We start from the raw sequence: 27,891 nt of genomic DNA on the forward strand, positions 1-27,891 counted from the left end.
AGATTTGTTAGTCTTATTCTTATAATCCTGATTTATGACTTGCTATGACCCTCATGAGGAAAAGAGGTTGCAAGTTGTGTTCTCTTTTATAGGATAAGAAATTAAACAAGTGGCCAGACGAAATAGTGAAGAATTTGTGGGCCTCTCTCAACCTTTGTTTTTTTTCCCTATTCTTCCACAGTCCTCAAAATGCTCGGACACCTCACCAAAAAGGAGTTCTCTCCATGCAATACCCATCTAAGAGTGAACAGAAGGAGCTGAAGATCCTTGTTCAGCCTGAGCCACAGCACCGGGCTCGCTATCTGACGGAGGGCAGCAGAGGGTCCGTGAAGGACCGCACTCAGCAAGGTTTCCCTACCGTAAAGGTAAATTTGATTGAAAACGTTTTATTTTGTTGCACGCTGTTGCCATTGCGCTGCACGATTTGCAAGGCAAAGAGATGCTGTTTTTGAGGGTTTAAACCTAGGCAAAAACTCATTTAATTGTACACACATCATCTAAAGTAACCTGATCGCCTGATATCAGAATCAGAATCAGAATCATCTTTATTGCCAAATATGTAGAACACACAAGGAATTTGTTTCCGGTAGAACACGCTGCACTAGTATCGTTGTCAAAAAAAAAACTGCTAAGCTATACAGTTCCATTTTGGAAAAACGTCTTTTTGCTGATTGTTATGTGTACGGTTTAATGTAAATTTACGTTTTGTAGCGTCACATATGTTGTTAGCTTCTTTTGAATCTTTCTTATAGTTTGAGGTTCTGTGCATCTATTTTGGAAAATGACATGCAATTGCACGACTTTATAACGCTTGCGAAAGTCCGGAAGAAAGAAGCAGGCTTCTGATTGGCTGCCGAGCCGAGTATGCAAATTTCAACTGCAGGTAGTCTATGTTTGTTTGCTCGGCGACGGTACACGTGTACTGTTTGCGCGTGAAGGCGAGAGCGTCAGTGAGGAGTTTGTTGAGCGCGCGGTCAGGACAAACCATCTATGATTTGGCGGAATTTAACACAAGTAGGTATTATTGAGCTTGAATATTTCGTTGTGTAATAATATGTTTTGAATGTTGAAAGTGATTCCATTTTTCAATAAATGTTTATTTCTTTGCCCCTTCGATGGAAACTTAAAAACAGACGCAATCTTGATAAATCACAGTGCATATGTTATTTTAATCTATTTCCAGTATATACATCTCCCTGTGCTGCATATACCTTGACAATACCTTGAATTCTTTTTCAAATAATATTTTTCATTGTTCTGTCAAACCATTTCATTTGGCGCCCTGTGTCACCATGCAGCATGTTTTGTAATTAATTATGTATTTATTTATGAGGGTTTGTTGTGCGATTGGACTCGTGTCAAATTTATATTTATCTTGACTCAATAATTGTTTTCAAATGCCAATATGCGATTTATCTTCAGGAAGCCAGTTAAGAGGTTCACTTACCGGAAACTGAAAAATTCTACAGCCACCTTGCAACATGTGAGCAGTGTAATGCGTTCGCCTGCATTTATATTTGTAAATTATTGTATGACATATATTTTACAGCTGGAGGGTGTCAATGAACCAGTCGTATTGCAAATTTTTGTGGGAATTGATGCTGAGCGGGTGAGGCCTCATGGATTTTACCAAGCGTGCAGAGTGACCGGCCGCAATACCACAGCCTGCAAAGAGGTGGACGTTGGGGGTACAACTGTCATTGAAGTCCCATTTGACCCAAGCACCAACATGACATTAGCGTATGTACTACTTGTTTGGTTGAATCTGCTCAGCAGTCATGTGCACAAAATAGCACTCTTATGGGTTTTATTGTCAAAATATCACCAGTTTGTCAAAACGTTCTCAAAGAAAATAATGGAATAGTGCATAAATGATAGCAACTACACTCATTATGTTGCTTATGTACTGCATATAGTTATAGCCTAACTCTAGGTTTCATGCTTTTTGCCATGTTTTTGCGCTTGAGATTTTGTCTTTGTTGTCAAATTAAAAAACAAAAAACATTGAGGATTGTTGGGCTACCGGTTCAGTTACTAAAGACACCCGAGCTCGTCAACAGCATGCTGCGCAATCCTCACGAGGATAAAGCTGTATAGAAAATTGATAAATGAGGACAAAATATTCTAAAGCAGACAAAGTTTGTACCTTTAATTAATAGCTTTGTTGTTGTAAGTGTCAAAGTCGCAATATTTTTTTCCAGTCAACCACAGATTAATTGTCCCCAAAAATGCTGCCAAGTATTGGAATTGGTGACCGCCTTCAAATGTATGCATTGATCGAGCTCAAATTCGAACATGAAAATCCCAATTAGCACGATTGATGACCTAAAACACACTATTTTCAATTCCATTAACAATAAAACAGTTCTATTTGTAAATGATTTTACTGAAGTTGCATACTTTCCCCAAACTGACATTGAGTCTTTGTGCAGTGTGGACTGTGTTGGCATCTTGAAACTTCGAAATGCTGATGTGGAGGCGCGGATTGGTGTGGCCGGGTCAAAAAAGAAGAGTACACGCGCTAGGCTCGTGTTTCGGGTCAACATCCCGCGTCCAGATGGTTCAGCGCTCACACTCCAAACGCTCTCATCTTCCATACTTTGCAGTAAGTGAAGCTGTTTGTTTTCATACCTTGTGGTTCGAACATAATGAAGGTGCATACGTAAATGTCACACAAAATTGTTTCGCCCCTTACATCTTTTCTTCGTTGTACTAAATTCATCCTGTCTACTTGATAACTAATGTTAAGCAGATTCCTTACTTACAGACAGTGTATTGTAGGTGTTCAAATACCTGACATGTTTCGGCGACTACTTCCGCCTTCGTCAGAGTGTCTTCGTCAGACATCTTTTCTTGTCTTTACTTGGTGAAGCCCCTGTCAAAAGTTTAATGCAGTCTTTGGTCTGTATTCTGTTTTTTTTGTCAGCTTCAGGAGATATTGTGTAAAATCACTTCAATATGTCATGAGTGAGCATGCAAACAGTGGAAGGATCTGTGTGTGGGGTGGGGGGGGGGTGCTTTGTAAACAGGAAAGGATGGTTACGGCGGGCGGAAAGGTAATTTGGTGGAACTGACATGGGAGAAATAAAAGGAAAGGCAAAACAATAGAAGTGTAATGACATTCACACTGTGCCACCACACGGGAGTATGGGATCTTTTCACGCAAAGTAATCGCTGTGCATGGATACACAAATGTATAGTACATGCAGTAGTAAAAAGGGTTTACAAAATATCTGTGAAGGCCATACAAACATACATAAAACATGCATCTTGTGTGTTGAAACATCTCCTTTGAGAAAGAACCATTGTTTAAACTATGCAGCATGTCAACATGAAATCTTATCTATTCCTTCTGAACAGGTTTACCATACAGTACAATCTCTCTCAAACTGTCCTATCCGGTTTGAGAAAAGGTAAAATGGCACGTCTATGTTTCACAAAATTTGGTCATAAATAAATCATACTTGACAAACTGTTTCCAACTCTGAAAAAGCAATTGTAGATGAAAACTTCTGAAATTCTTTCAGGTTACTTGGGTCAATAGATACCACGTCACAGCTTCACATTTTATTTTTTACTGACATATTTATTTACCTATTTATTTATTTTGTGCACAGTGAAGGTTTTACCATGGAAGGTCACTGTTATCACCAAATTGTGTGCTGCCCAGGCTAAATTAAATTCTCTGAAATTTAGCATTGTATATACTTGCTCTGTCATCAGCTCAGCCGGCTGGGATTCCTGAGATTCTGAAGAAATCACTGCAAAGTTGCTCAGTGAGGGGCGGAGAAGAGCTATTTATAATTGGCAAGAATTTTCTCAAAGATGCCAAAGTCATATTTCAAGAGAATGTCTCTGGTAAGAAACGACACCTGTTCTGATTGCATTGTAACAATATTCCCAATTCAAGAACTATCTTCTTTTTTCAGATGAAACTTCTTGGAAGATGGAGGCGGAAATTGACATGGAATTGTTTCACCAGGTTAGATTTCATTTTTCTTGTTTTATATGAGGCAAGTGATTTGTGGCAGCCATTAATAAGCTAAGTAGAAGCCACTTGAGATTTGTGCGGTGATTTAGATATAATCATCTTATATGGCTGCTGCATGGTTCAAAGGTTTGAGTGGTCTCTTTGTATTGTGACCTAAATATGCAGTCTCAAAGGTGTGTTTCAACACTGACAATTTTGACCTTTGCTCTTGTAAACAAAGCGGTCCAAAGGAACAAAATGGATGAATCTTTAGCTATGCACTGCTAAACAGCTTTTATTTAACAGGCTAATCCTAGTGAGATCAACATCGTTTTCAAAGCTAACAAATATTAACGAGCGTGATAAAAAGGACAACTATTTTTAGCCAGACAAAGCATTCAAAGGAATCGGATTGATGGTACAAACTCACTTTTATTGCCCGGTTTTTATGTCAGTGCTGATAGAGCCTAAGTCAAGTATTCATTTGTTCAAATTTCTACAAAGTTGAGAAATATTTGCTGGCAAAAATCTTCTGTTCTTCTTGACTTTATGTTGTGTCAAAGAATAATGTGGAAAGCAATTTTATTGTACAAATGACTACCTTTTCTGTTCAAACAGAATATCAGGAATGCATTTCGGTGATGTACTGACTGTATCAGTTACTCATCTATTTATTCATTCATTCTTTTGTTCTTCTTCTTGACCTCATGTTATGCCCAAAGAATCATTTGATCGTGAAGGTTCCACCTTACCAGAACCAAAGCATCACCTCTTCTGTGTGTGTGGGTATCTATGTGGTCACCGTCGCTGGCAGATCCCATGATATTCAACCGTTTACTTACAATCCAGATGCAGGTTTGTTTATATCGGTTTCTTGTGAAGTACAACAGTTCTCACTTTATTAAGGGCGAGCCGAAAAGATCATTATCTCTTTCGAGCTCACAGTGCAATTCCCTAGTCATGTTTAAATGTGTGATTGCATTATCTTGCAGGAAACACAGATGTTTTAGTGAAGAAAGAGGTGTCATCTCCAGTGAAGACATGTCCCTTTGACAATCAAAGTAAAGTCTCTCTCTGTGTTCACTTATTTTCTTCTCAAATATTAGTCACGGGTTATTACTGAAAACAATAAGAGCCCCCCCCCCCCCCCCAAAAAAAAAAAAAAAAAAAAACAATACAATAAAATATCCTACTTTTAATGTAATACATGAAACAGGGCCTGTAAAAGAAAAAAAAAGATTACTATACTGTATTAAAATAACACTAAAATCTGTGAAATGCTTTATGCCAATCGTTTGGTTATTCAGAGTGCCCCAAAAAAGGACTGCCGAAGCCCAGTGCTTCAGTCAATACTAATAAAAGCAGTACAAGTTTCGTTTATTATATAATTACTGTATATTTTTTGTATTACCGTGAGACTAATAAAGGCATATCCAATCCAATCCAATCCAATATTTTCGTATATGCTTGGAAATTCATGATGAGGGCACACTTGATCTGACACAAAAAAAGCACTCTCACAGTGTTGTTAGAACTTGAAAGTGATGTTCCAAACGCATGCTGAGTTGAAAACTTCGGCTTCTAACTCAAGTTGGCTTACCTTAACTAGAACCCCCCATCACATTGTGGCCAAAGAAGGCTCTTCCGTTGACAATGGTTGCTTTTTTTTGGTTCGATAATCTTTTGTGTACACATTCATCTGGTGGTCTCATAAGGTTATGCATAACGGCTGCTCAAACCCTGTCTTTTTTGTGTGTTTAGTAAATTGTATCGCTCAAGGGACATTTGAATTAAGGACTACCTTTCAGCCCGGATGTTTATTTTAAGAACAACTGACAGTAAATGTATACCAGTTGGTGCTTACCTTCCCATACATCTTGTTACAGTTTTGAGGCCCCGCATTATGCCTCAAGTCTTGAAAGAAGAAGTCACGCCAATGGAGGTCACCAACAACCTCCAAACCACTGGAGTGTTCAAGGTATTTGATTTGAACCAAGTCACCTGAATTTATTCTGGAATTGAAAAGCATGCCGTGGAGCGCCATTCTGGAATTTGTTGGGGTTTTGTTTTTTCTTGCGGGGGTGTCCAGATAAAGCGCTGCTGAGACCTCTGGTAATGTTTTTCTCTCCCACGAGGGGGCAGCATTTGCCTTTTGTACAGCTGCCCCTAATTCAAGCTTAGATAACTCCAGACCCATATAATTTAGAAATTACAGTAAAGTCTCGTTATATCGATATCGGATATACCGATAGTCCCGGTTATATCGATACTATTTCTATGCACGCACGGAGAAAATTACATGCAAACAGGGTCGGATATATCGATAGTCCCGGTTATATCAATATTTTTTCAGACTCCCTTGAATATCGATATAACGAGACTTTACTGTAACTATTTTTTCTGATAAAAGAAGAGAGTCCAAGGTTTCTTACGCTGCATTGAATGTTTATGTAGTCCTAAAACTCAATATTCTGTGGGTCCTGCAATTTGAGTGAAAATTACAAAATCCCTGGCACTGGAGTGTACACATTTTTCACATCGTCTGGCAGTGAATGAGTTGGTGTATTACTCACAAACAATGAATTACACTACTGTTTTAACTTGTCATTGGTTCTGCCAGCAGACACTTGACCTCTGTCCAGCCCAGCAGAACCCAGAAATGGGTCTTCGAAATACCAACAGAGAATATTCCAGCGCATTGCCACAGTCCTCGGACGACCCTGACAAGAGCCAGGCCCGAGTTTTTAGCAACACAGAGGGTCTATCTACAATTCAGCCAATGGTGGATCTTGGACAGGAGAGGCAAGTCAGCAGCTCTGGGTCTATGGTGAGGCCATGCGGTGATTCTGGACCTCAACCGCAGCAGCTGCCCATGTTCCCTTCAGACGAAGTGGCCCAGTTAGAGGAGGCAGTAAGGCAACTTAAGCCCGAAACCTTTGGTTTGCCCCTTCAGTCGGAGAACTCAATGACCAACCAACAGCACCATATGCAGCACCAGCAGATCCAAAACCAACAAATTCAGCAGCAACAGCAGCAAATTCATCATCAGCAACTGCAGCAGCAGCAACAGCAGGCGCTGGAGAATCTACAACAGCAGATATTCCAATCACAAATTCAAATGCAGTGTGTGAATGTGGAGCAGCAGGGCTCTTCACAAGGTGCTCTGCCAAACCAGGGATCACTTTTCCAACAGGCTCAGCAGCAGCAGCAGCAGCAGCAACAGCAAACGTCTCTCTTTCAGCAGACCACTGATCTGCTCTCTATTCAGACCAACTTTCTCCAGCAGACAGCCTCACACTCCTCACCACCAACGTTCCACAATCCCACTCCCTTGCCTGAAGCGCACGATCCCCAAGGTGGTCTGTTTCATAGCCAGAACGCCTCTCACACTCCAGAGCAGGTTCAGGCCGTGCTCTTCCAAAACCCCATGACAGTTTTGCCCTCCCCTGACCAGCAACCTTCAACGCCTATTCTTTTCCTGCCCCAGACGTCTCTTTCAGGTCAGCTTCCGACCAATAGCAGCCAACAGCAGCAACTGGCTTTTCTCAGTTCTCTCCAAACACCTGCCCCCGAACAACAATCGGTGTTTCAGGCTCAGCCTCCGACTCAGCTCTCTCCAATTCAGCAAGGTGCTCCAATGGAGCAACAACAGCCTTCCCAGCCTCAGCCCCTTGCTCAGCCAAGTCAGCAGCATTGTTTGTTCCAGAACCTTTCCCAGCATCCACCTGCAAACACGCTGCCTCCAGCTCAACAACAGCCAGCCGGGCTACTATTCTGCAACAACCCCTTGCCCACCACAGACCAGACATCCAATATCCTCTTCAGCAATCAGGGGCAGATGCCTCCTCTGACCAGCAGTAGTCTAGTTTCTCGTGAGCCTGAGAACGCTTCGCTGCTTTTCTCACAGGCCAGCATGGTGCCGGTAAACCAACAGGTCCGCCCTGAGCCCATGGCCTTAGGTAACCTTAATGATGCACCCCCGCAAGTCCTGTATCAGGCTCAACAGCCAATGCAACTTGGAAACACCACAAACAATGGGCAAGAGCGGTCTGTCGGGCTCTTCATGCCTCCGCCAAACATGGCCTCCCTGCAAGGCGGATTGTCTCAGGAGCTCGCGCAGGCAGCCATGTTTGCTTCACCGAATGGCGTAGGCAGCAAGCAAACAACCGCTTCATCTCCTGTTCAGCAGCCAGGAACTCTCTTTCAGTCTGCAGTTGGTGGGATCATTGGTCAGCCCAGCCAGGCTCAATCTGAACTCTTCCTTTTTGGAATTCAAAATGGTGAGCGATATTCAACATATTTAAAACTGTTCTAACCTTTTCTAACCACTTATTAATCCAATATTAACAAAATAGATTAGCTTGTACATTTAAAAAAAAGGTCTAGCAATTTAAAGCCTTTCCTCGACCAAGCCCTACAGTTAAGGTCAGTTTACACTGCACTCAGTAGGTGGCTACAGATATAACTTTGAGTGTCAATTCAATGTGAATTACGTAACTGAACAACATCAATCATCAAAGGGGGTGTTGCATCCTACCAAGACAGAGTGCCCAAAATGTCCGGGTCTAAAAATCATTCTAAACAGATGCTCTATTTTGTACCAGGAAGTATGTGTCCCGGGTCCATAAAAAAGAGGATGAAATAACCTGGCAGGAATGATTAGTCAGAAGCACTCTTTTGGCTTTTCTCAATCTCAAAGTTTAACGTTGTTGTATCAGTTGCATTTAACAACTCAAAATTTTCATTATCTCCTTAACAATGTACACAATAACTGTATTGTGATTTTTAGCCTCTTAATATTCTTTGAGAAAGAAGTTGTTTCCCCCAAAGGATATTTTATACGATATGAGTGTATGGTGGACATGCAGCATACAGTGTACTGTCTAAATGTTAACATATTAAGGCATTAAAACAGGTGAAACTAATAAACCATTTTTATTGCACCCCTCATCCAAAGAGAAAAAATAAACTAACTGCTTATGAATCTGGTAGGTAAGATTTATTGATAATGGAATTGGAATCATTAAATTCTTATCGCTCCCATTGTTACTAGTATCTTCAAGAAAAATGACCGACCTTTTGTATTCTCCACTCTCACAGAATGTGGTCAGCTGATAAGCGCACCAGGAAATACACTGTCCGACCAGATCATTGCCATCAGCCAGTCTGGTCAAAACCAAAGAGAGAGTGAGGCCCGCATTCAGTCGCTCTTCAACCAGTCACCGTCACAGTCAATGACGGTTCCCAGCGGCTTGAAGGCCTCACGAAGCGTGGAGAAAATTGATAGTCTGCTGGTCAGCCAAGAGCCGGGGAACGGCATAACCCGTTCTTTCTAATTTCCTGAAAGATTTGTGGATTTTTCTTTCATTTTTTTTCCTTCCTGCGATGAGGCATCAAAATAGTATGAGATGATTCAAGTTGGAAATGAGCCACAGATTGCATTCTGCTCATTTAAGATTTGTCTTGATGTCATTGGTGGCCCAGTTATTTTTTAAGACAACTCTTTGAAAACACCTCTGTGTGAACTAGATTTCAGTGATATAGATTGACTGTATATTGACAGCGCAGTACAAGTGAAAGAAATGTTTGAGCCGCGTGTGCTATGAATGTACCGTAATATGGTGGTTATGTAGTTGAAAGTAGCGCAGAAAGTGTTTTGAGAGAAAATTGACAGAGTATTTTGGATCATATTTAATGAAATAACATTGTCGATACATTTGTGCCATTGTGGGAGTGACATGAGATCTCAAAATTAGCCAATTACCATAAATCCTGCTTTGATTTGTGTTTTGGCTTAACTTTTGTGACAGGAGGTTTGACTAAGCAAAGTCCAGCAAGTGCACTCTAATTAGGCTGAACTTGATTTGCAGTTTGGACAAATGAAAAATCATTTGAAAATCTATAGAAATACCATGGTGACTTGAAGGAAAAATGATTTTTTTGTTACTTTGATTAAATTACCCGTTTTTTAAGATGAGTAAAAGGACCCATGCCAAGTTCTTATAGGAGTCCTTCATTTATATTATCGCATCACAGAATGTAACATTATTCGTTAAAGATAGCAGTGAAGTTGAGATACGTGAGGAAGTTTTAAAGATTTTTTTTTCGAAAAGGTTTTGTAGAATATTTGTGTTTGACTGTGTGTGCATAATACAAACCACAGAATGTAAACTCGTTCAATATTATGTCATGTGTCCTTTGGAATTCCATTGATGGACTCAACTTTGCGTCCGGTACGCTTCACCAAGGATTGTTGTATTATTATTGTTCAGAAGTTTGCCTTGACCTGGAAGAAATGCTTGCTTTGTGATCCCTTCGGAAAAGAAATTCATGCTGTTTGACATTGAGGCAATCCAGCTCTCTGAGTAACGTTTCAGATGTAACTTGTGTGGAGCACACACAATCCATTGCGTACATTTCTACACTCCAGGCTGTTCCGTTAAGCATGCTTTTAGGTTTTAAAATAAGTGTTCAACGCTGTTTCAGCCAATTTGTTTGGCTCTAATCAGGTGAGAATTGGGAAAAAATGATTGCTACCTGAGCCACTGTTTCCAGAGAATGTGCTTTACATACAGTTGATATACGTAAGTGTCCACACCACAGTTCAAAGGCAAATATTTTTGGGTGATGTATAAAGGATTGGATTGGATAAACCTTTATTCATCTCAGAGTGGAGAAATTGAAAGGGACAACAGATACATTATTTCAAAGCATTTCCCATCGCTAATGTGGCCCAACTAACTTTCAGATGGAACTTGTTCCTTCAACAAGGTGGAAAGAATTATGAGCATTTAAAATCACATACGACGTGCAATAATACAACTTCTTCAGGGTTTTGCTAAATAGCAAAAAAAAACACATCAGGAACAGCCAACACAGATTTTTATTTTGTGTTAAATGTTAACCTAAATGGGTGAAAGTGTGTGCTGACTAGTAGTCTCTGTAGTTGAATGTCTTTGATTCAGTATGAACATCCAAGTTGTAAGAGGATATTTACACTCAAATGACCACATTATTTCTGCGGTTATTTCTACTTCCCATGCCCAATTTTTTCCCATCATTTTCACCTTACAGGTTAGAGGTCACATTAACGGTCGAAAAGATTTTGAAATTATTAATTTGCCTCCCTGTATCACAAAAATCTGACATTTGAACATCCATCCATTTTCCGTACTGCTTATTCCTCATTAGGGTCGTGGGGGGTGCTGGAGCCTATCCCAGCCGTCTTTGGGCACTAGCCGTGGGACATTTTTTTTTAAATACCTTAACTACTGAAAGATTTCTTTATCATTCTTGATTGGGATATTTTATACATGGCCTTGAAATCTTACAAATGCAATGACTTTATTGAATGATCAACAACACCTTTTGTGTATTAGCATACTTTATTCATTCTTGAGTAGTTTTTAGTAGGATTGGCCAGCTTTGTTTCAATTCTGATGACAGGCCAGTTTTATGGCCTGTTGCTTGCATATCTTTTTTCTGTTTTTTTTATCTTTTCTATCTACGTATGTAAAAGTCAAATAGTAAGGCATTTCTTCTCCCCTTTCTCCTGACATTTCTATCGCTGTTTCAAGGGCTGGTCTCTGACAAAATACTAAACAAAAGTGCACTTTTCTTTTGTTCATGTGCAGTTTTATAGAATTTATGTGTTGCCCACTAAATTGAAATTATCTACCTGCCAAAAAAGAGCTATTTGGATAATAGTAAAAGTAGTTGTATTAAGTTAATCCTTTCTACTTGATATCTAATTTAAAACAGATTCTTATCTTACAGACAGTATATTGTCGATGTTCAAATACCTGACATGTTTCGGCGTCTACTTCCGTCTTCGTCAGAGTGATGAAGTCGGAAGTAGACGCCGAAACATGTCAATGTATTTGAACACCGACAATACACTGTCTGTAAGATAAGAATCTGTTTTAAAATAGTAAAAGTAGTATTACATACAGTGTAACCTTGACAAATGTGATTCACGATGTGACAGTATCCTGCATTGAGCAGGGCTGTTTTCAGTGGGACATTACATGTACTCCCAAAGGACACCTGAAAGATACGTGTGATTGGCTCGCCTGAAACTTGTGAAACTGAAGATCTCTCATGTTTAATATTTATGGTTCTTTTTTTTCTCGAGTAAAGCTTTTTTTTATCGGTTTAGTACAGTAGTTCGGCGCATGTATTTATTTGTGTAGTTGGGTTTTGATCGTATGAACTGTGACCGATTGTAAGCTATTGTCGTTTGGAGCCCACATCTGCTGTCTTCATTTGGAAACTTGTAGTGACACAAAAATTATTTTTCACGTCTGTGTGTAACTACACTCTGGTGAGTTTTGAAAAAATGTAACACTCCAAACATTTTGGAGCAAATGGCACCAAACTTCACAGATTATCCTTTTAAATAGGAACAATAACTTTCAGTATGATGACTAATTCAAACTGATAAGATGTCAGCATAGTGTGAATACTCGTTGTGAGTGCACAGAAGGGTTGCAAACCTCACACTGATCTCCAGTGGAGTACATCCATGTTTTATATTGTATGTGGGAGAAATTATTTAAATTGTTTGACACATGATTTCAATAGAAAAAGCATTTATTTTAATAACAGGTTCATTAATTATAGTTTGCTCAAATCTCTTGAAAATATCACTCCAAATACAGTGGTGCCTTGAGATATGAGATGTTCAGTAAACTGGACTCCACAAATAGAGATTTTGGACAAATAGAGAACAATACTTAATAGACTAAATATAGATTCCAAATTTAGTTTGCCCCTCCCAGTTTACTCTCAAACTAAACATGAAACAAAGAATTGGACTCCTACAGATTTGCCTACGAGTCCGCTATGTTAATGTTCCTGCTAAATAAAGACAGGAAGTACTTGTGGTGAAATTATTTTTCCTCTGCAAAGAGACTAATAATATTACCGCCCTGTTGATAGATGGATATCTCAAGAAACAGTAGCTCTTTCTGTCTGTCTTATACCTGCCCAAAGTAGCCAAGTCACACCAGGAAGAGTAGCACAATGATGTCAATTGGTATAGTGTGACAAAAAACGGTTTTAAGTCGTTTTTACTATGTAACCATTTGTATGTATGTAAAGTGCAGTATTACGGACTGATAAACAATTACTTGAGTGTTTTTAGTTGCAAAAGTTGTTGTAGAGCGAATGAAACTCATATCGCAAGGCACCGCTGCTTGATACCGTACTGTAAAAATACATGTGCATGTCACAAAATCTACTTTACATCCATCATACTTCCCAGTGATGTAATGGTGCACGCCAAGATACTTTAAATGTAGTAGTAATGCTCTTCAGCAGGGATGTGACGGATTGAAATGCCTGTCATCCATCTAACAGATTTGTACAGAAATATCCAATGCGTTTGTGTAGGCATGGATGCACGTGTTTTCTGAAACTGCTATGCAGCCAAACTGTAAATGTAGAGGCGTTTTCAAATATATATTTTTCTATGTAGCCGCTTAGTTTTTAACAATGACGGGAACCAAAATTCTTTTTCATCTCATATTTTAAACTTGTTGAGCTTTTTCTCTGGTGGTTTGCTTGATTGCCTAAACTGTCTGATGCCTTTATGTCGTTGAGGTACTGGGACCAGTAAGTCACACAAGATTAATCACATTGCTTTTGATGATCACATTTCATTGTTTAATCTTGTGGAGAAAATGAGCCTGAAAATGTTTTGCTGCATCTGACAGTTTCACCTTTAAAGTCTCCCAGCACAATTGAAGCACTCCTGCACGTTGTGTTTAATAATCCAGAAAACAAAAAGTGATGTTTTTCTTTAAGGTTTCAAACCATGAGAACAATTGTCATTCACAAAACCAAAAACTATATATACTTTGTTGGGATTCATTTTTTTCTGTCAACTTGCTGCTATCTATATTAAACATATACAACATGGATATTTGTCTTCTGAAGCTTCTTTGTTTTTTTATACACTTTTATTGGATATACTCGTGAAAGTTTAAAATAAAAATACAAAAGAGACATTTCTATTGGATATTACTGGGAAAAAAGGGCAAATTTGTGGCTTGGAATTGCAGCGGATTTACTTTTTCATTAATGGACGTTACAGCTTCTTGTTGCTTTCAAACTTAGCTTGTAGAAGACTTGTGCATATTTTCAGGATGACATCTTTCATCCACTGGTGATAAGTCACTTTGATTCCCTCCCTCCTGTTTCATCCATAACTGCTTCAAACAACAAAGTGTATGCAGGAAAAGTGGTAGACATTGCACGACTGCATGGCTGTGGTCTATGTACAGTGTTGTCTTGTATTAATTTGTAATTTTATATTAATTGTTCTTTTGATGGCAGCTAGGGCACCCACAGTGTCTCCTTGACAAGAAAGAAATTTCATCTGACATCTCATTTGACAATAAAGTTGTACTTCACCTCACTTCTTTTGTTCAAATATATAAATGAAATTATCGCTCAAAAAATGAAGTGAAATCAGTCAACAACTCTGTCGAATATTTTAATGTGAATTTAACAACGCTAAATGGAAGTAACTGTTGGTCCTAGTAATGCCAATACGTAGTAACTACATATTGAATGTTGACTAGTTATGGTGCGGCTAATCAAAGTTGCCTGCTCTTACATGAGTCTGTATGTACTGTACTCTGTGTTGCTGCTCAAAATGTTGCCAGAGCTGGCCATCACCACCTCCCAAGAAGATAAAATGAGAGCGTAAGATGGGGAGGAGGGAAAGGAATGCTGTACCTCCATGTTATTTTTTTCTTGAATAAATACCATCTCATTAGGGTTGCGGGGGGTGTTGGAGCCTATCTCGGCCTTCTTCGGGCACGAGGCGGGGAACACCCTGAATTGGTTGGCAGCCAATCGCATGGCACACAAAGACAAACAACAAGCACTTTCACACCTATGGACAATTTGGAGTGCTCAATCTGCCTCTGCAGATGTTAACAAAATGTCAGAATGTATGTTCCTCGTGATTGGTAAAAAAAAAAAAAATCCAGCCAAGCTAGTGGAATGAAAGTCAAGTTGCCGGGTCCATAGTCAAAATTACTGCTAACTTGCATGCACACTGCTCAGTAGCATGCACACTTGCTTTCTGCTATCGCTCGCAAAGTACAGTATACTGATGCGAACGTAGCGTGGGGTGTGTCAAAGTACCATTGACATTTGACTTTTTCATCGATGACATTTTTCTATTACTAATTAGAATCACGACAGAACCTGTTCTCTCCACAAAGGCGAACCCTTCGGTCCATTCAACCTGAAGTATTCATAGTTTTTCTTTTTACCATTTTTGCAAAAAGGGTCATTTACCTGTTACGACCGCAGTGGCCAAAATAGGTCAGTAGCATCCAATCAAAATCACAAACAGCATCCCAAACGGGAAATGTGCTGCGAAAAAGCAAGTATTATTTTTTTTATCTGCGAGCCCTCAACACATTGCTGGACAACACGTTGCTGTAGTGTCCAAAATTCCGACGGTATGTAAACGCTCATGTTTGATGGCTTTCAAGAGCTTGTTGCGCATGCGCAGATCCTTCAACACGTAAACCCACGACTATCATGGCTGATGTAACAGCGGCGGACGGCGATAGACTCAGCAAAAAGTGAGTTTTATGCGTTTTCCATTTTATTAAAACGTATGACAAACAGTTCCGTGATTATTAGCTTTATTTGCTGTCATTCAGATTTCAAGTAATGGTAGCAGAATTAAATGCGATACAAGAATGATAGCGAAACAAATGTGCCACACGGAGGCATGTTTGTAGCCTACATTTCCCAGATGTCTGACTTCTTTGGTCAGCGGGAAGTGTAGTTTTTAAAATTGTATTTTTCCCACAAAGATGGTGTATTTTGTGACGGAATGAAACTACAAGGTCCATAATGTCCGAAAAGAAGGGTCGTCCACACGCCGACTGAGTAAATTTGGAACTTTGATTTATATCTTTTTTCCTTTTGAACATAAGAGCATTCTTGTACTTATTACGATGATCATCGTATAGGACATAAGACGAGCTAATATTGATGGTCTCAGCGTGTTCTGAAAGTTGAGTATGACCTTCCCACCACATGCTAGCAACACTGACAGGCACGTGCTAGCTTTCTCAAATAAAATACCCTATTTTGAGAGGTGGATTATGTTTGACTTTCTGAAGAAAAATTGTGTACATTCTGCTTTCGTAATTTGTGAACGACAGTGTCGTGTAATTGTGTATCTTGCTCATGAATGTCTTCTGTCAAATATTACCGAGAGACATAGCTTTATGAAACAACGAATGAAAACGGTGGCTTCTTGGAGCAGTCAATAATCCAGTTATTTTTCTTATTTTCTTCTTCCTTTTTTTGCTCTTTTTTTGTCTTTGTCATTTGTTTCTTCGTGTCTTTCATGTAATATGAGCCTCTTGTATGGGTGAGAGGTCGGTTAGTGGTTAAAACGGGGAAACTACTTCCAAAAATGAAATACACTATCGAAAGGACCATTGGAGTGAGTGTGTTTTCATTGTGTTTCTTATCATTTATGTTTGTAAATGCCATCAAAAATCTAGACTTTCTTTGTCTTAGTCGGGTCCAATAGCTTTATGCGAGTTTAAAAATAACCAAATATGTAATAAATGTTATTTCATTAAAAAACATTGTAAGTCACTGCAACTTGATACACTGACTAACATTTATTCATTCACTATCCTAACTGCTTCATCCTCACAAGGGCTGCTGCGTGCACAAGCAAATATTCACACACAATTTTACCCAGGGATAATTAATCAATTAACTAACTGTGTATTTTTGGAATGTTGGAGGAAACCGGATAATCCTGACAAAAGCCTTGCAGACAAAGAGACAACATGCAAATTCCACACAGGAAGCCCATATTCGAAACCTCGACATGTGCACGGTGTGATGAATGAACCAGTCACCCACCATACAACCTTACTGCAAATGTGGTTCTGAAATCTAGGACAATGAAAAAAATGTTTTGTGTTCTGATTCTGTTAAGATGTACTCTCCATGAAAAAATGCGTGGGTGGGGGCTACAATATTTAGAAATGATATTATGCAAATATGTGAGACTTCAAAGTTAAATACTACTGAACTTGACAAATGCAACCATTTTTGATATCTACTTATCAAGTGGTCAATTTTCCCTCAACTTGTTAACGCTCATAAGAATTTAAACACGCACGCGTGGGAATAAGTAGGCACACATGTATGCCAATGAAGCAGAATAATAAACTAAAACAACACTAGATTGAATTTATAAAATATATATCACTTGCTGTCTTGGTGGGAGAACTGGCACTTGGAGGCAGGAACCCATTTATTTATTTATTTATTTATTTACATATTTTTTGCATGTTAGGTGTACAGAGAAATATTACAACCACCTCTGCTTGCTGATACGTATTGTTTGGATTGTTTTTTTTTTTTTTTTTTTTTTTTTTTTTTTTTTTGTATATATGTGTCTTTTCTCCAGATTGCTCGTCTGACTGGTGGCTCGGCATGCTTTGCCTGGTCAGGGCAGTCAGGCAGCAGTTGTGCCAAGCCTTTGAAGTAAGGGGACAGTGGCATAAACATGCGCAACCATGTACAGCAGCAGTGCCGGCCCAAATTTACGGGAACCGTTGGAGAGGTGACAAAAGGTTGGTGACTTTTCTTTTCAAGAGAGAATAACAACCAATCTTTTGTCACCAACAAATTGTGGCTTTCTTTTGATTGTCCACATCGGTCAGTTTGCCTTTTAATATGCGCAACACACTTAGATTTATGTTGTCCTATTTGCGCGATGAATGGTAAATGAGCTGCCTTATTGTCACGAATCCGTAAAGCGACATCATTGAGTTCAATGTTTATTTCCATAACGGTGTTTTGTCAATGCATTGTAAAACAAAAATGACAAAACGTATAAATTTCTTCAGCAACAGAAAAAGTGGTTCCTTGAGACATCCTAGTGGCCCGACTTATTTTGAGTTATAAACCACTGTTGGCTCACTTCACAAGTAGCTCTCTGGCAGATAGTAAACTTTCTTCAAAAGCAGATAGTAAAATTTCTTCAAAACGCAGAAAACATGCGTCTTGTGAGAAGACACATTTTATGCACTACAGTGACTTTGACACAATATATTTTTCTTTTAGTGATGCTTCAAACGTCTGAACAGTCCCCTTTTTCACTCATTTCCTTCAAAAATCAGACATTTGGAAACATGAATTGGGCAGTAATGTTGTTACTGCTACGATATAACAAACGTTACAAACTGCACACTATTTAGTGTAGCAGCACTTGTAGTGTTGTGTGTGTGTACACGTACGCCTTCATGCGCATGGAAGCATGCCATTCATGTGTGCATTTGTTTATGTGTTGGTATGTGTGTTACGTTATGTATTCGCTTCTGTCCATCCTCCATAATCTGTCATTTTACCCTTTTTGTAGTACGGTGAGGCTCTTCTACGTCGGAATCATGTTTTCAGCAAGAAATTTTTCAGAGCAGGGGAATTTCACGATACCAAATGTTATGTCCGATGTAAACGCACACACACACAAATGTTTGTGTACTGTTTATTTTTATTCCAATAGTGCACACATGTAAGCATACACTTATTTGACATTATGTATATTGTATATAGCCAGTGTAGAAAGAAAAACATTACGATCAGCAATCACTTTCACTTACATCAATTTCTTGCATAATGTCTTTTACTTTACTTAATCTATCTTTCATTGTTATTACCAGTGTCTGAAATAACGTCTGCCCGGACGCCCGAGGCGCTCAACCTTTACGTCGGGCGCACAACAAAAATATTTTTTTTCAAATCAAACATTTGCTTTATTACAATTTTGAAATCTTCGTTCGTTGTGGAAATTTCAGAATTTCGGTTCATTTGGCAATTTGCGTACTCGGCAGCGAATCAGAAGCCTCCATCGAATAAATTTGTGCTTCCAGGTGCGTTTGCATATTATATTCCAAAGTAGACGCACAGAGAACGCACACAAGAGCAATGGATAAGTGGTTAGGAATCAAGCCAAAACCTCAGCCCCGGAAGAAAGATTCAAAAGAATCTAACAAAAGTTATGACACTACAAAACATAAACGTACATTGAAACCATCGTGGAAAGGGGAGTTTACGTGGCTTGTAGCAGACAACGCAATGCAAACATTGCAATGTGCAACATGTCGAACAGTGTATGGACAAACGACAACTGGAGTAAAATCATCAACAAGGGATATTTACGATAAATTAAGCAGGGGAGCATTTGTGGTAGGTACATCAATTACTTAATTTTAAAGGAAAATCGACGTCTCCGGACAAGTTGTGTCCATAATTTGTAAAATGGCTTCAAATGACTTCTACTGAGCGTATTTTACAAAGATTCCACCCCTATAGCTATATTTTACGTTTTAAGACTCACGCTGAATATTCCAGAAGTCTTGTTTTTGAGTTGGTGACGAGTCCTCACCCTACGTCACTGAAGGAACGCCCCTGACCGAAAAAAGGACACATTGTAGTAGTCCTTCCATCACGTCAATGCATTTTGCTGTATTTGTTTGGTCTGAAAACTTTGTGTTCCACCAAAAAGAGGCAGAAGAGGGCGACAACGCTCTGTGTAAGGAATTAATCAGCCTGTGGACATGTGTGCTTTCCTCTTCAGAACTATTTGATTCATATTCATAACTGGATGAGTAACAAGAAAGCATATTCTCTGAATCTGAAGCCATTGTTTTGATTCTCCAGCAAGGCAAGACGTCTTGGGGTGATGCCACGAACAAGGGGGCGGCACCTTCTGAAACTGGCCAGTTCTGGGTTCATTTTTTTGCAGATTTTGGACACTAAGTCATTCTTATTGGTGTTTTGCATTTGACTAAAAATATCATACTGTGTTTTGGGTATTTTAGATGCTATAAAACGTTTTTCTGATGTCAGTTAGGAAACAAAAAAACTGATGTAGGTTGTCCTTTAAAGTGTTGTTCTATTATATATTCTGATTATCAATCCATAATAGTATGCAACAATGTTTTTTTGTGATTAGTCGTCTTATTGTGTTTCAAGTTGTAAAAAAAAAAACTTTTTACAGTTATCTGCCCTGGTGTCCGGTAACTTTTTGTCATGAGTTTCAAACACTGTTATTACTTTTATCCTGTCTTCGAGCGTTGAAGCTTTTCTTCACTCCCTGGTCAATGCAGCATCAGTGCTGCGTTTGAAACTAACAATAACAGATACTTCCTGTACCACTACGCATGTGTAAATCTGTGTGGCGTTTGCTGTTGCCATTTCCGAGCTAAGAATGAGTCGCTGTAGGCTGAGGTAGGATGAGACTTTTGCTGAAGACTTGTTTTCTCATTGTGTGACAGGGTCAAAGAAAAATATTTCATATAATGCAACAGGAGGATTCTTCGTTGTCAGGGTGTAAGTGGGAATGGCCTTTTTACGCTAGGGGGTATTTTTGTCAATGTAAGTTCCGTTGTAGAGGTTTTTTTCTGTATATTCAATGTGATAAACAATTTGATGAATCAGAAGCTTCTTTTTTTGATGATTTGATAAATCAGAAGCTTCTTGTTACCATCCAATTTCTAATCTGTACCCTGTTGTAGAAGAGGCAATTGATAATGTTAATAGTGCCACCCGCTATCTCGTGGTACAGCATGGTGTAGATAGATGACCAAGATGCATTTTCTGGATTTTCTTTCTGGGCATCACTGATTCCAGTTCACCTTCTAACCAATGACTGCTTGGATTCTTCATGTCTTATCAGTGAGCTGAAGAGGAGACTAAAAGCTGAGAAGAAGGCTTTGGAGAAAGAAGCCAAGGCCAAAGAACTGGTGCAGATAAAGAAGGAATCCAATAACTGCACAACGTCAGACATCGCCACCGTAGATGAGGAGACACTCGACCCAAATGTGAGATGAAATTTTTGTCTAAATGTTGACTTTGACCTTTCATTGACTGAACACGATTTATATTGTTTGCTTCCAACTGCAGCAATACTACAAGATTCGCACACAAGCCATTCAGGAGCTCAAGGGTACCGCTGAGGACCCGTATCCACACAAATATCACGTTGACTCGTCACTCTCAGAGTTCATTGAGAAGTACAGTTATCTACAGCCAGGGGAACAACTTAGGGATGTTGTTCTCAAGGTGTCAGGTATTGTCATGCTTTGAAAATTAAATGAATCGAGTGATTGGACTAAAGGGTGTCAATAAATGTTTATTTCTTGTCTTATGATTGGTAGGTCGCATCCATGCCAAGAGGGCATCCGGTGTTAAGCTGCTGTTTTATGACATGCGAGGCGAAGGGACCAAGTTGCAAGTTATGGCAAACTCCGGGTACTGAAAGATTGAACAAAACATTATCAAAGTTAATCCTGTTGCCAGAATATTATGGTTATGTATATATTTATTGATTAACCCATTCACTGCCATACATTTTCAAAGCAAAGTTACCTCTATTGCCAGCTGTTTTAGAACATTTCAACCGCAACCTTTTGAATTGGTTTTCTGTGACAACATAAGCACCAAAATTGCCGAAACAAAATGTAGATTCTTTCACTTGCAAAAAAAAGGTATCTTATCCCTACAACCCGTGGTGTTTTCCCCCCACTCTATCAGGAACTATAAGTCTGAGGAAGATTTTGTGGCCATCAACAACAAGCTCAGGCGCGGTGACATCATCGGTGTCCGTGGAAACCCCGGGAAGACTAAAAAGGGGGAGCTCTCCATCATCCCCATCGAGATGACTCTGCTGTCTCCTTGTCTCCACATGCTACCTCATCTCCATTTTGGACTTAAAGACAAGGTATTACATTCCCTTATAGGGCACTCTGTTAATTGAGGATCCAAGGCTCGGTTCTATAAAAATAAAGTGGAAGCTTTTTTATTAGATGCCCTTGTTTTCATATGTTATGGCACAGATGTCAAACTCAAGATCTGCCCGTAAAAGCAAATCAACTGTGTCAACTTCCATGATGTTTTCTAAAATCTTTACCAAAATGTAAAATTCTCACATGCAATAAATAAGACATATTGTAAGCATTTTCTTGTTACCAAACCCCTCATAACAGTAAGTTAAACCATAATTATTGACTTTTTATGTGGTTTCAGTCATAACGGCCCTCCACAGCGACACGGTAAGAAAAATGAGTTTGACACCGCTGTGTTATGAGTCTCAAATGCTTCTCCTCAAAATGATGAAACACATATACTCGGTCATAGATATTGGATTTAATGTGAGGATGGCAATCCAATCCAACCCCAAATGGTAAACATTGACAGTTCAAACATTGACAATAAATGAATACATAAAAAAATAAAAGTCAATTAAATTATTATTTGCAACAGAGACTGCCACATTTCTTTTGTGTGTGTGTGTGTGTGTGTGTGTGTGTGTGTGTGTGTGTGTGTGTGTGTGTGTGTGTGTGTGTGTGTGTGTGTGTGTGTGTGTGTGTGTGTGTGTGTGTGTGTGTGTGTGTGTGTTTGTGTTTCTTTCTGGAGCAGATTAATTAGATGTACAGTAATACCTCAGTTCATGAACTTGATTGGTTCCCAGAAAATGTGTGTAAGGCGAAAAGTTCGTTTATTTCACATAAGAAACCATTAAAAATGAGAATAATCCATTCCCAGGTCGCCATAAAATATAATTTTTGACTAAATAAGCCTTAAAACTACGCAAAATGTACTTTATTTTATGTATAATAAATGTGCTATTGTATTGTAATTAAAGAAATAAACTGTACTGTATAATAAAGTTGTTTTATTTACCTTTGTGATGATCGTTGATGTAGTTGCCTCTTGATGATATCCGAGTGAATTTACCGTGCTTTCTCGGCGATAATACCCTAACTCACACTGTCCCTTGCTATCTGCTTTTCGTTAATCCAACCTCTTCTATTGCCTTGACCGTTGCTTAGACAACACAGAAACACCCTTAGCCGCACGTAGCAATGGTCGACTTAGTGTACTGATACTGGGATGATAAGTCACACAAACGCACACCTCGTTTGTGTTTTTCGATGATCATCTTCTGCTCGACCATAATTTTATTTTGTGTCCTCTTCGGCTTAACACCTGCCTGTGGTGGGGTCATTTTCTGTCCCATAATCGCAAAAGTACTCCACTCGATAACAAACCATGTCCGCACTCAAAGAAAGGGGGTGACGAAAACTAGTCCGCCAGCCACCATAGCGCTGTTCGACCGTGTGGTTTGATGTTCGTGAGGCGAACAGTTCGTGAGCTTAAGCGTTTGTAAGCTGAGGTATCACTGTACACTATTTCCAAGAACAGATAATATAATTTTGTTGTTTCAATTGTAGTCTGACCTTTTGAACAAAAGGTAACACTGGAGAGAATGTGTTCACTTTAAAGTGTGAACTTGATATTCATCTTTCGGTTTTAAAACACATTATTGGCGGCTTTGCAGACATTGACCAATGTTTAGATAAAACAGGAACCATTGAGTGGTTGTAAAGATATGTCTCTTCAAAGGTTTTATTGAGATGACTCAGATGCAACGCCATCCAACAGTAGCAAAAAAAAAGGTTTGCGTGACCCAAAGCAAATAATGGAAGAGGTAATTTTTTTCAAACATTTTTTTCCCCCATCTTTTGTGTTCTTGTCCTGAATCTCAAAGGAAACACGATTCCGTCAGCGCTACCTGGATCTCATCTTAAATGACTATGTGAGGCAGAAATTTGTAACACGAGCCAAAATCATCACATACTTACGCAGCTTCTTGGACCAGCTAGGATTTTTAGAGGTAAGGGTTTGACATGGTCATCGCAACCTGTCAAATCAACCTTTTTCCCATATCCTTCAATCCTCCATTAAAAAAAAATGTTTCTTTTCTGTGAAATTGAATTGTACGTCTCACCTTCTGTCATTTTAAGATTGAGACCCCAATGATGAACATCATTCCCGGTGGAGCAGTGGCCCGTCCATTTGTAACTCACCACAACGATCTGGACATGAACCTATACATGAGGATTGCTCCTGAGCTTTACCACAAGGTAGTGTTCAGAATTTTAGGAGGCGAACAAACGTTTAAAATAGATTACATCATCAGTTTACTGTTACTTTTTTTCTCTTAAATGTAGCCACTTAGCCCTGAGTAGATTGAAGACCTTCTTTATTATATGCTGTGCGTTCTACCTATAGATGCTTGTTGTCGGTGGGATCGATCGGGTGTATGAGGTTGGCCGCCAGTTCAGGAATGAAGGCATTGATCTCACTCACAACCCGGAGTTCACCACCTGTGAATTCTACATGGCATATGCTGACTACCGCGACTTGATGGAGATAACAGAGAAACTTCTGTCTGGTATGTCATAAACCGCTTGTGTGGGCGCAAGAAAGACTTAAATCTGTCTGGCTTTGTGTTTTCTGTGAGGAAGATTCGAAGTGCTATAGACTGTATGAGTATGATATCCCTTGCATTCTGACATGTGCAGTCAACCCACTCAGGAGAACTTTATTTCCCCAACATTCAGGAAGTTTTTTGTCTGAAAATAATGAATACGTATAATATTTTGACCCCCCCATTGAACTGTCACATCACTATCAGGTCAAGAATGAAAATAGTCCGTTTCTGCGTTTTCATTTCAGGGATGGTCAAGCACATCACAGGAGGTTACAAGGTGACCTACCACCCTGATGGTCCAGAAGGACAAGCCTATGAGATTGACTTCACTCCACCGTTTAGAAGAGTGAGCATGACACATGACCTTGAGAAGCTGATGGGAGTTAAATTTCCTCCCACTGACAGTTACGACAGTGACGGTGAGTTTAGGATAGTCTGATTTATATTATTTTTGTTTGATGCGATTGGCACTGGAATCCCCCAGTAACAATGTCCATATGTCTTTCTTCCCATGAACTCTTTAGAGACACGTAAATTCTTTGATGATCTGTGCGCCCAGAAGGGAGTTGAATGTCCTCCACCCAGAACAACTGCCCGCCTACTTGACAAGGTACTTTATTTACCTTATTAATTGTGACATGTGACTAGAATCATTCTGTTATTTATCAGCTTGTGGGAGATTTCCTAGAGGTCACTTGCATCAACCCCACATTCATCTGTGATCACCCACAAATCATGAGCCCCTTAGCAAAATGGTGAGAAGAGATATCGCAACTCAATTTTGTACAAGATGTTTGCAAATGGCAATTAAAATGGTCCTTTCCAATAGGCATCGATCAGAGAAGGGACTAACGGAGCGCTTTGAACTCTTTGTGATGAAGAAAGAAATCTGCAATGCCTACACTGAGTTGAATGACCCCATTCGACAGAGGGAGCTTTTTGAGCAGCAAGCCAAGGTATGCAATGGTCTTTGTACTATGGTGCGGTGCTCTGTCAACAACCACAAAGGGAGAGAGTTACACGCACAATGATGAAGTTGTTAAGCAATTTAATAATGATGCACATTTATTGGATTGGATTGGATATGCCTTTATTAGTCTCACAGTGGAGAAATTTACATTTCACAGCAGCAAAGTGATGAAAGGAATGAAAGTAGAAAAACGAAATACATGACAAGCCTATATGACACGTCGAACTGCCGGTTGTTTGAATAGTTTTGTTGTTGTCCCTTTTTCAGTATGTGTCCATGAGAAGGAGTCAGGTTCCCATTTAAAGTGTTTGTTGGTTAAATTAATCTCCCTCCCGCTGATACTGATGGGTGTGTGTTCACATTAGCATAAGTTTGCACGAAATTGACCAGGCATTTAATGTAATTCGTGCCAGTTTACATAATTTCATTTGTCTTGTATCTTTTTGGCACGCTGCTTCAAAATGATTTTTACCACTCCTCGTTAAAGTTTACTTTAGAATTACATATTAAACAGAGCATTACAGATGGCATAATCAAAACAGCCATATACGTTTTTTCTTTGGAAAGACTGTGATATTAATGAAAATGAATGAAGCGCATAAATGTCGCAATGTCATAACCATTTTGAGCAATTCTTATTTGAACGTAAATAGAGCAACACGTGTAGGCAAAGAAATGCTATGCTTCTGTCCATCAGAATCAGAAAACCTTTAATCGTCCCACAATGGGGAAATTTGCAGTCCACAGCAGCAGTTTGAAGGGATGAAAGGATAAAAAAAATAAGATATTCTAAGTATAGTAAAAATGTCAGCAGGCTGAGATGTATACTGTAAATGTGCAAAACTGTCATAAAAAAACTACATAGTGCAGCAACACATGTTGACAGTACAAGAGTCCATTTTTCCATCTTGTGTTAAATTATCTTTGTTAGCACTGTGTGTTTTTCTAGCGCACAATATTCTTTTCTCCCCATTTTGATTGCTTTTATTGAATTAATGCAGACGTTTTTTGAAACGGCCATGATTGGTCATCAGGCCTGCTCCGAGCAACTGTGATATAATTTTCAGTCGACAACAAGTGGTCAAATAGCTCACAACCATTGCATTTTGCTGCTTAACCCAGATTCCACAAACACATCATGAATCATAATAACATTTAGTTTAGTGAAGGCGCATATTAAAATTATTTTATAGAATTTTTTAAAAGTTGAAGAAAGAGCTCTCCTCGTAGCGAGTGCCCGACAGACCATATTTTCCTCCAATATTTTTCAGGCCAAGGCCGAGGGTGACGACGAAGCCATGTTCATTGACGAGACCTTTTGCACAGCACTGGAATATGGTCTCCCACCAACAGCTGGTTGGGGGATGGGCATCGACCGTCTCACCATGTTCCTCACCGACTCCAATAACATCAAGGTAACGCAGTGAAGAAATGCTGACACCCATTTTTGACTACATGATAGCGGAAAAAGAGTAATCTCAAAAAGCGCATGATCTCTCTAATCTAAAATCAATGTTTTTGCCAAATTGCTGAAGAAGATCATATTTTATGAAAAGTTTTAGAACATGTGTTCTTTCTCAGGAGGTGTTGCTCTTCCCTGCCATGAAGCCCGAAGACAACAAAACGAGTGTTCCTCCAGAGGGCACCTCTGTGTAATGTGCTCACACTCCCCTCCTTGAAGATTGCATTTATGTCAGTATCAATTGTGAGGTCTGCCGGTTTTGTTTTTAATTATGTCAAAAGCTGTGTTGCTCAATTACTGATGCGTTTTGTCTGCATTTTGCAAGGCAAAACATTCCTACATGAAAAATGTTGTTTTATTGAGATTTTTTTTCCAACTCTTATCATGTTTGTTGGGTCCTACTTGTTTGTCAGCAAGTATTTATTTTAATCTTCATTGTTAACCGGACCCTCATCATTTGATCAGTGCGACTCATCCTATTGATCACCCAAGTAATGTTTCAGGAGACTCTTCCAAATTTTATAAAGTTGTCGATTTGTTCTTCAAGTCTGTGTAGTCTGACTTTGATATCTGGAGTTGAAGCATCCAAATGTAATTGAAGCCCCTGTTGAAATATTTGGAGTCGTCACAATACTGCCATCTCTCCTCTCGACATGTCTGCTTATGTTTACTATCATCGACAGACTCCAAAAGTCAGGCCTCCAGTGCATCTGAATAAAGCGCTTATGAATATTTCTGTGTCTGAATTTTTTGAAATACTTTTTAAATTAATGACTGAAACGACTAACTGATGCCTCATCCATTCTAGGTTTAGTTTGAGCATTACTGTACCTTTCTAAAATCTGAATTTTGTCGCTCAGTATATTTTGGAGCACCAATGGTCATCTTGTATTTTATGGTGCATTGTGTGAGTCTGCTCCTCGTTTGACCCCACCACCACCAAGCTGACTACACACATACCAAAGAAAAAAAACTTTATTTTTTATTATTATTACAAATTATATAATGGCAACAATGGATCGATTACTACATACTGTGTGCTAAGGAGTGCAAGGGAATTCACTAATAAGCTGACTAATAAGCAAGTAATGTGGAAAACAACTTTTAATTTGCTGTAGCTTACTGTTTTTTAATAAGTACTGTAT

The 27,891-nt window shown here is 39.2% G+C and overlaps 2 protein-coding genes across 6 annotated transcripts in view; both read left to right on the plus strand.

The window, feature by feature from the left end:
* nfat5b (nuclear factor of activated T cells 5b) overlaps positions 1-11,778 on the plus strand; it is a 35,822-nt gene extending 24,044 nt beyond the window's left edge. For 3 of the 4 annotated variants that reach the window (XM_088992490.1, XM_088992492.1, XM_088992493.1), the window contains 10 exons: positions 182-365; positions 1,550-1,740; positions 2,433-2,605; positions 3,724-3,858; positions 3,930-3,982; positions 4,693-4,825; positions 4,963-5,031; positions 5,857-5,948; positions 6,591-8,250; positions 9,071-11,778. In XM_088992490.1, the coding sequence (XP_088848616.1) occupies positions 182-365; positions 1,550-1,740; positions 2,433-2,605; positions 3,724-3,858; positions 3,930-3,982; positions 4,693-4,825; positions 4,963-5,031; positions 5,857-5,948; positions 6,591-8,250; positions 9,071-9,306 (2,926 nt within the window). In that variant the 3' untranslated portion in view covers positions 9,307-11,778. The remainder of the gene's footprint in view (positions 1-181; positions 366-1,549; positions 1,741-2,432; positions 2,606-3,723; positions 3,859-3,929; positions 3,983-4,692; positions 4,826-4,962; positions 5,032-5,856; positions 5,949-6,590; positions 8,251-9,070) is intronic. The other variant, XM_088992491.1, reaches the window with a different exon arrangement.
* Positions 11,779-15,490: 3,712 nt separating this feature from the next.
* On the plus strand, positions 15,491-27,478 carry kars1 (lysyl-tRNA synthetase 1). 2 transcript variants are annotated; one of them, XM_088992494.1, is made up of 15 exons: positions 15,515-15,576; positions 17,442-17,607; positions 20,715-20,859; positions 20,942-21,107; positions 21,196-21,289; positions 21,572-21,758; positions 23,589-23,714; positions 23,845-23,964; positions 24,113-24,275; positions 24,560-24,733; positions 24,839-24,924; positions 24,984-25,069; positions 25,144-25,270; positions 26,556-26,699; positions 26,866-27,478. In XM_088992494.1, exons 2-15 carry the CDS (start codon positions 17,468-17,470, stop codon positions 26,938-26,940), a joined length of 1,833 nt encoding a protein of 610 aa, XP_088848620.1. In that variant the 5' UTR covers positions 15,515-15,576; positions 17,442-17,467; the 3' UTR covers positions 26,941-27,478. The 2 variants fall into 2 exon arrangements, with proteins under 2 accessions (XP_088848621.1, XP_088848620.1); XM_088992495.1 differs by lacking the exon at positions 17,442-17,607 and having other exon boundaries at positions 15,491-15,576.
* Positions 27,479-27,891: the final 413 nt, after the last annotated feature.

This window comes from Hippocampus bargibanti, linkage group LG03, assembly GCF_051943395.1.
Source record: "Hippocampus bargibanti isolate YZ-2025 linkage group LG03, ASM5194339v1, whole genome shotgun sequence".
NCBI lineage: Eukaryota > Metazoa > Chordata > Actinopteri > Syngnathiformes > Syngnathidae > Hippocampus > Hippocampus bargibanti.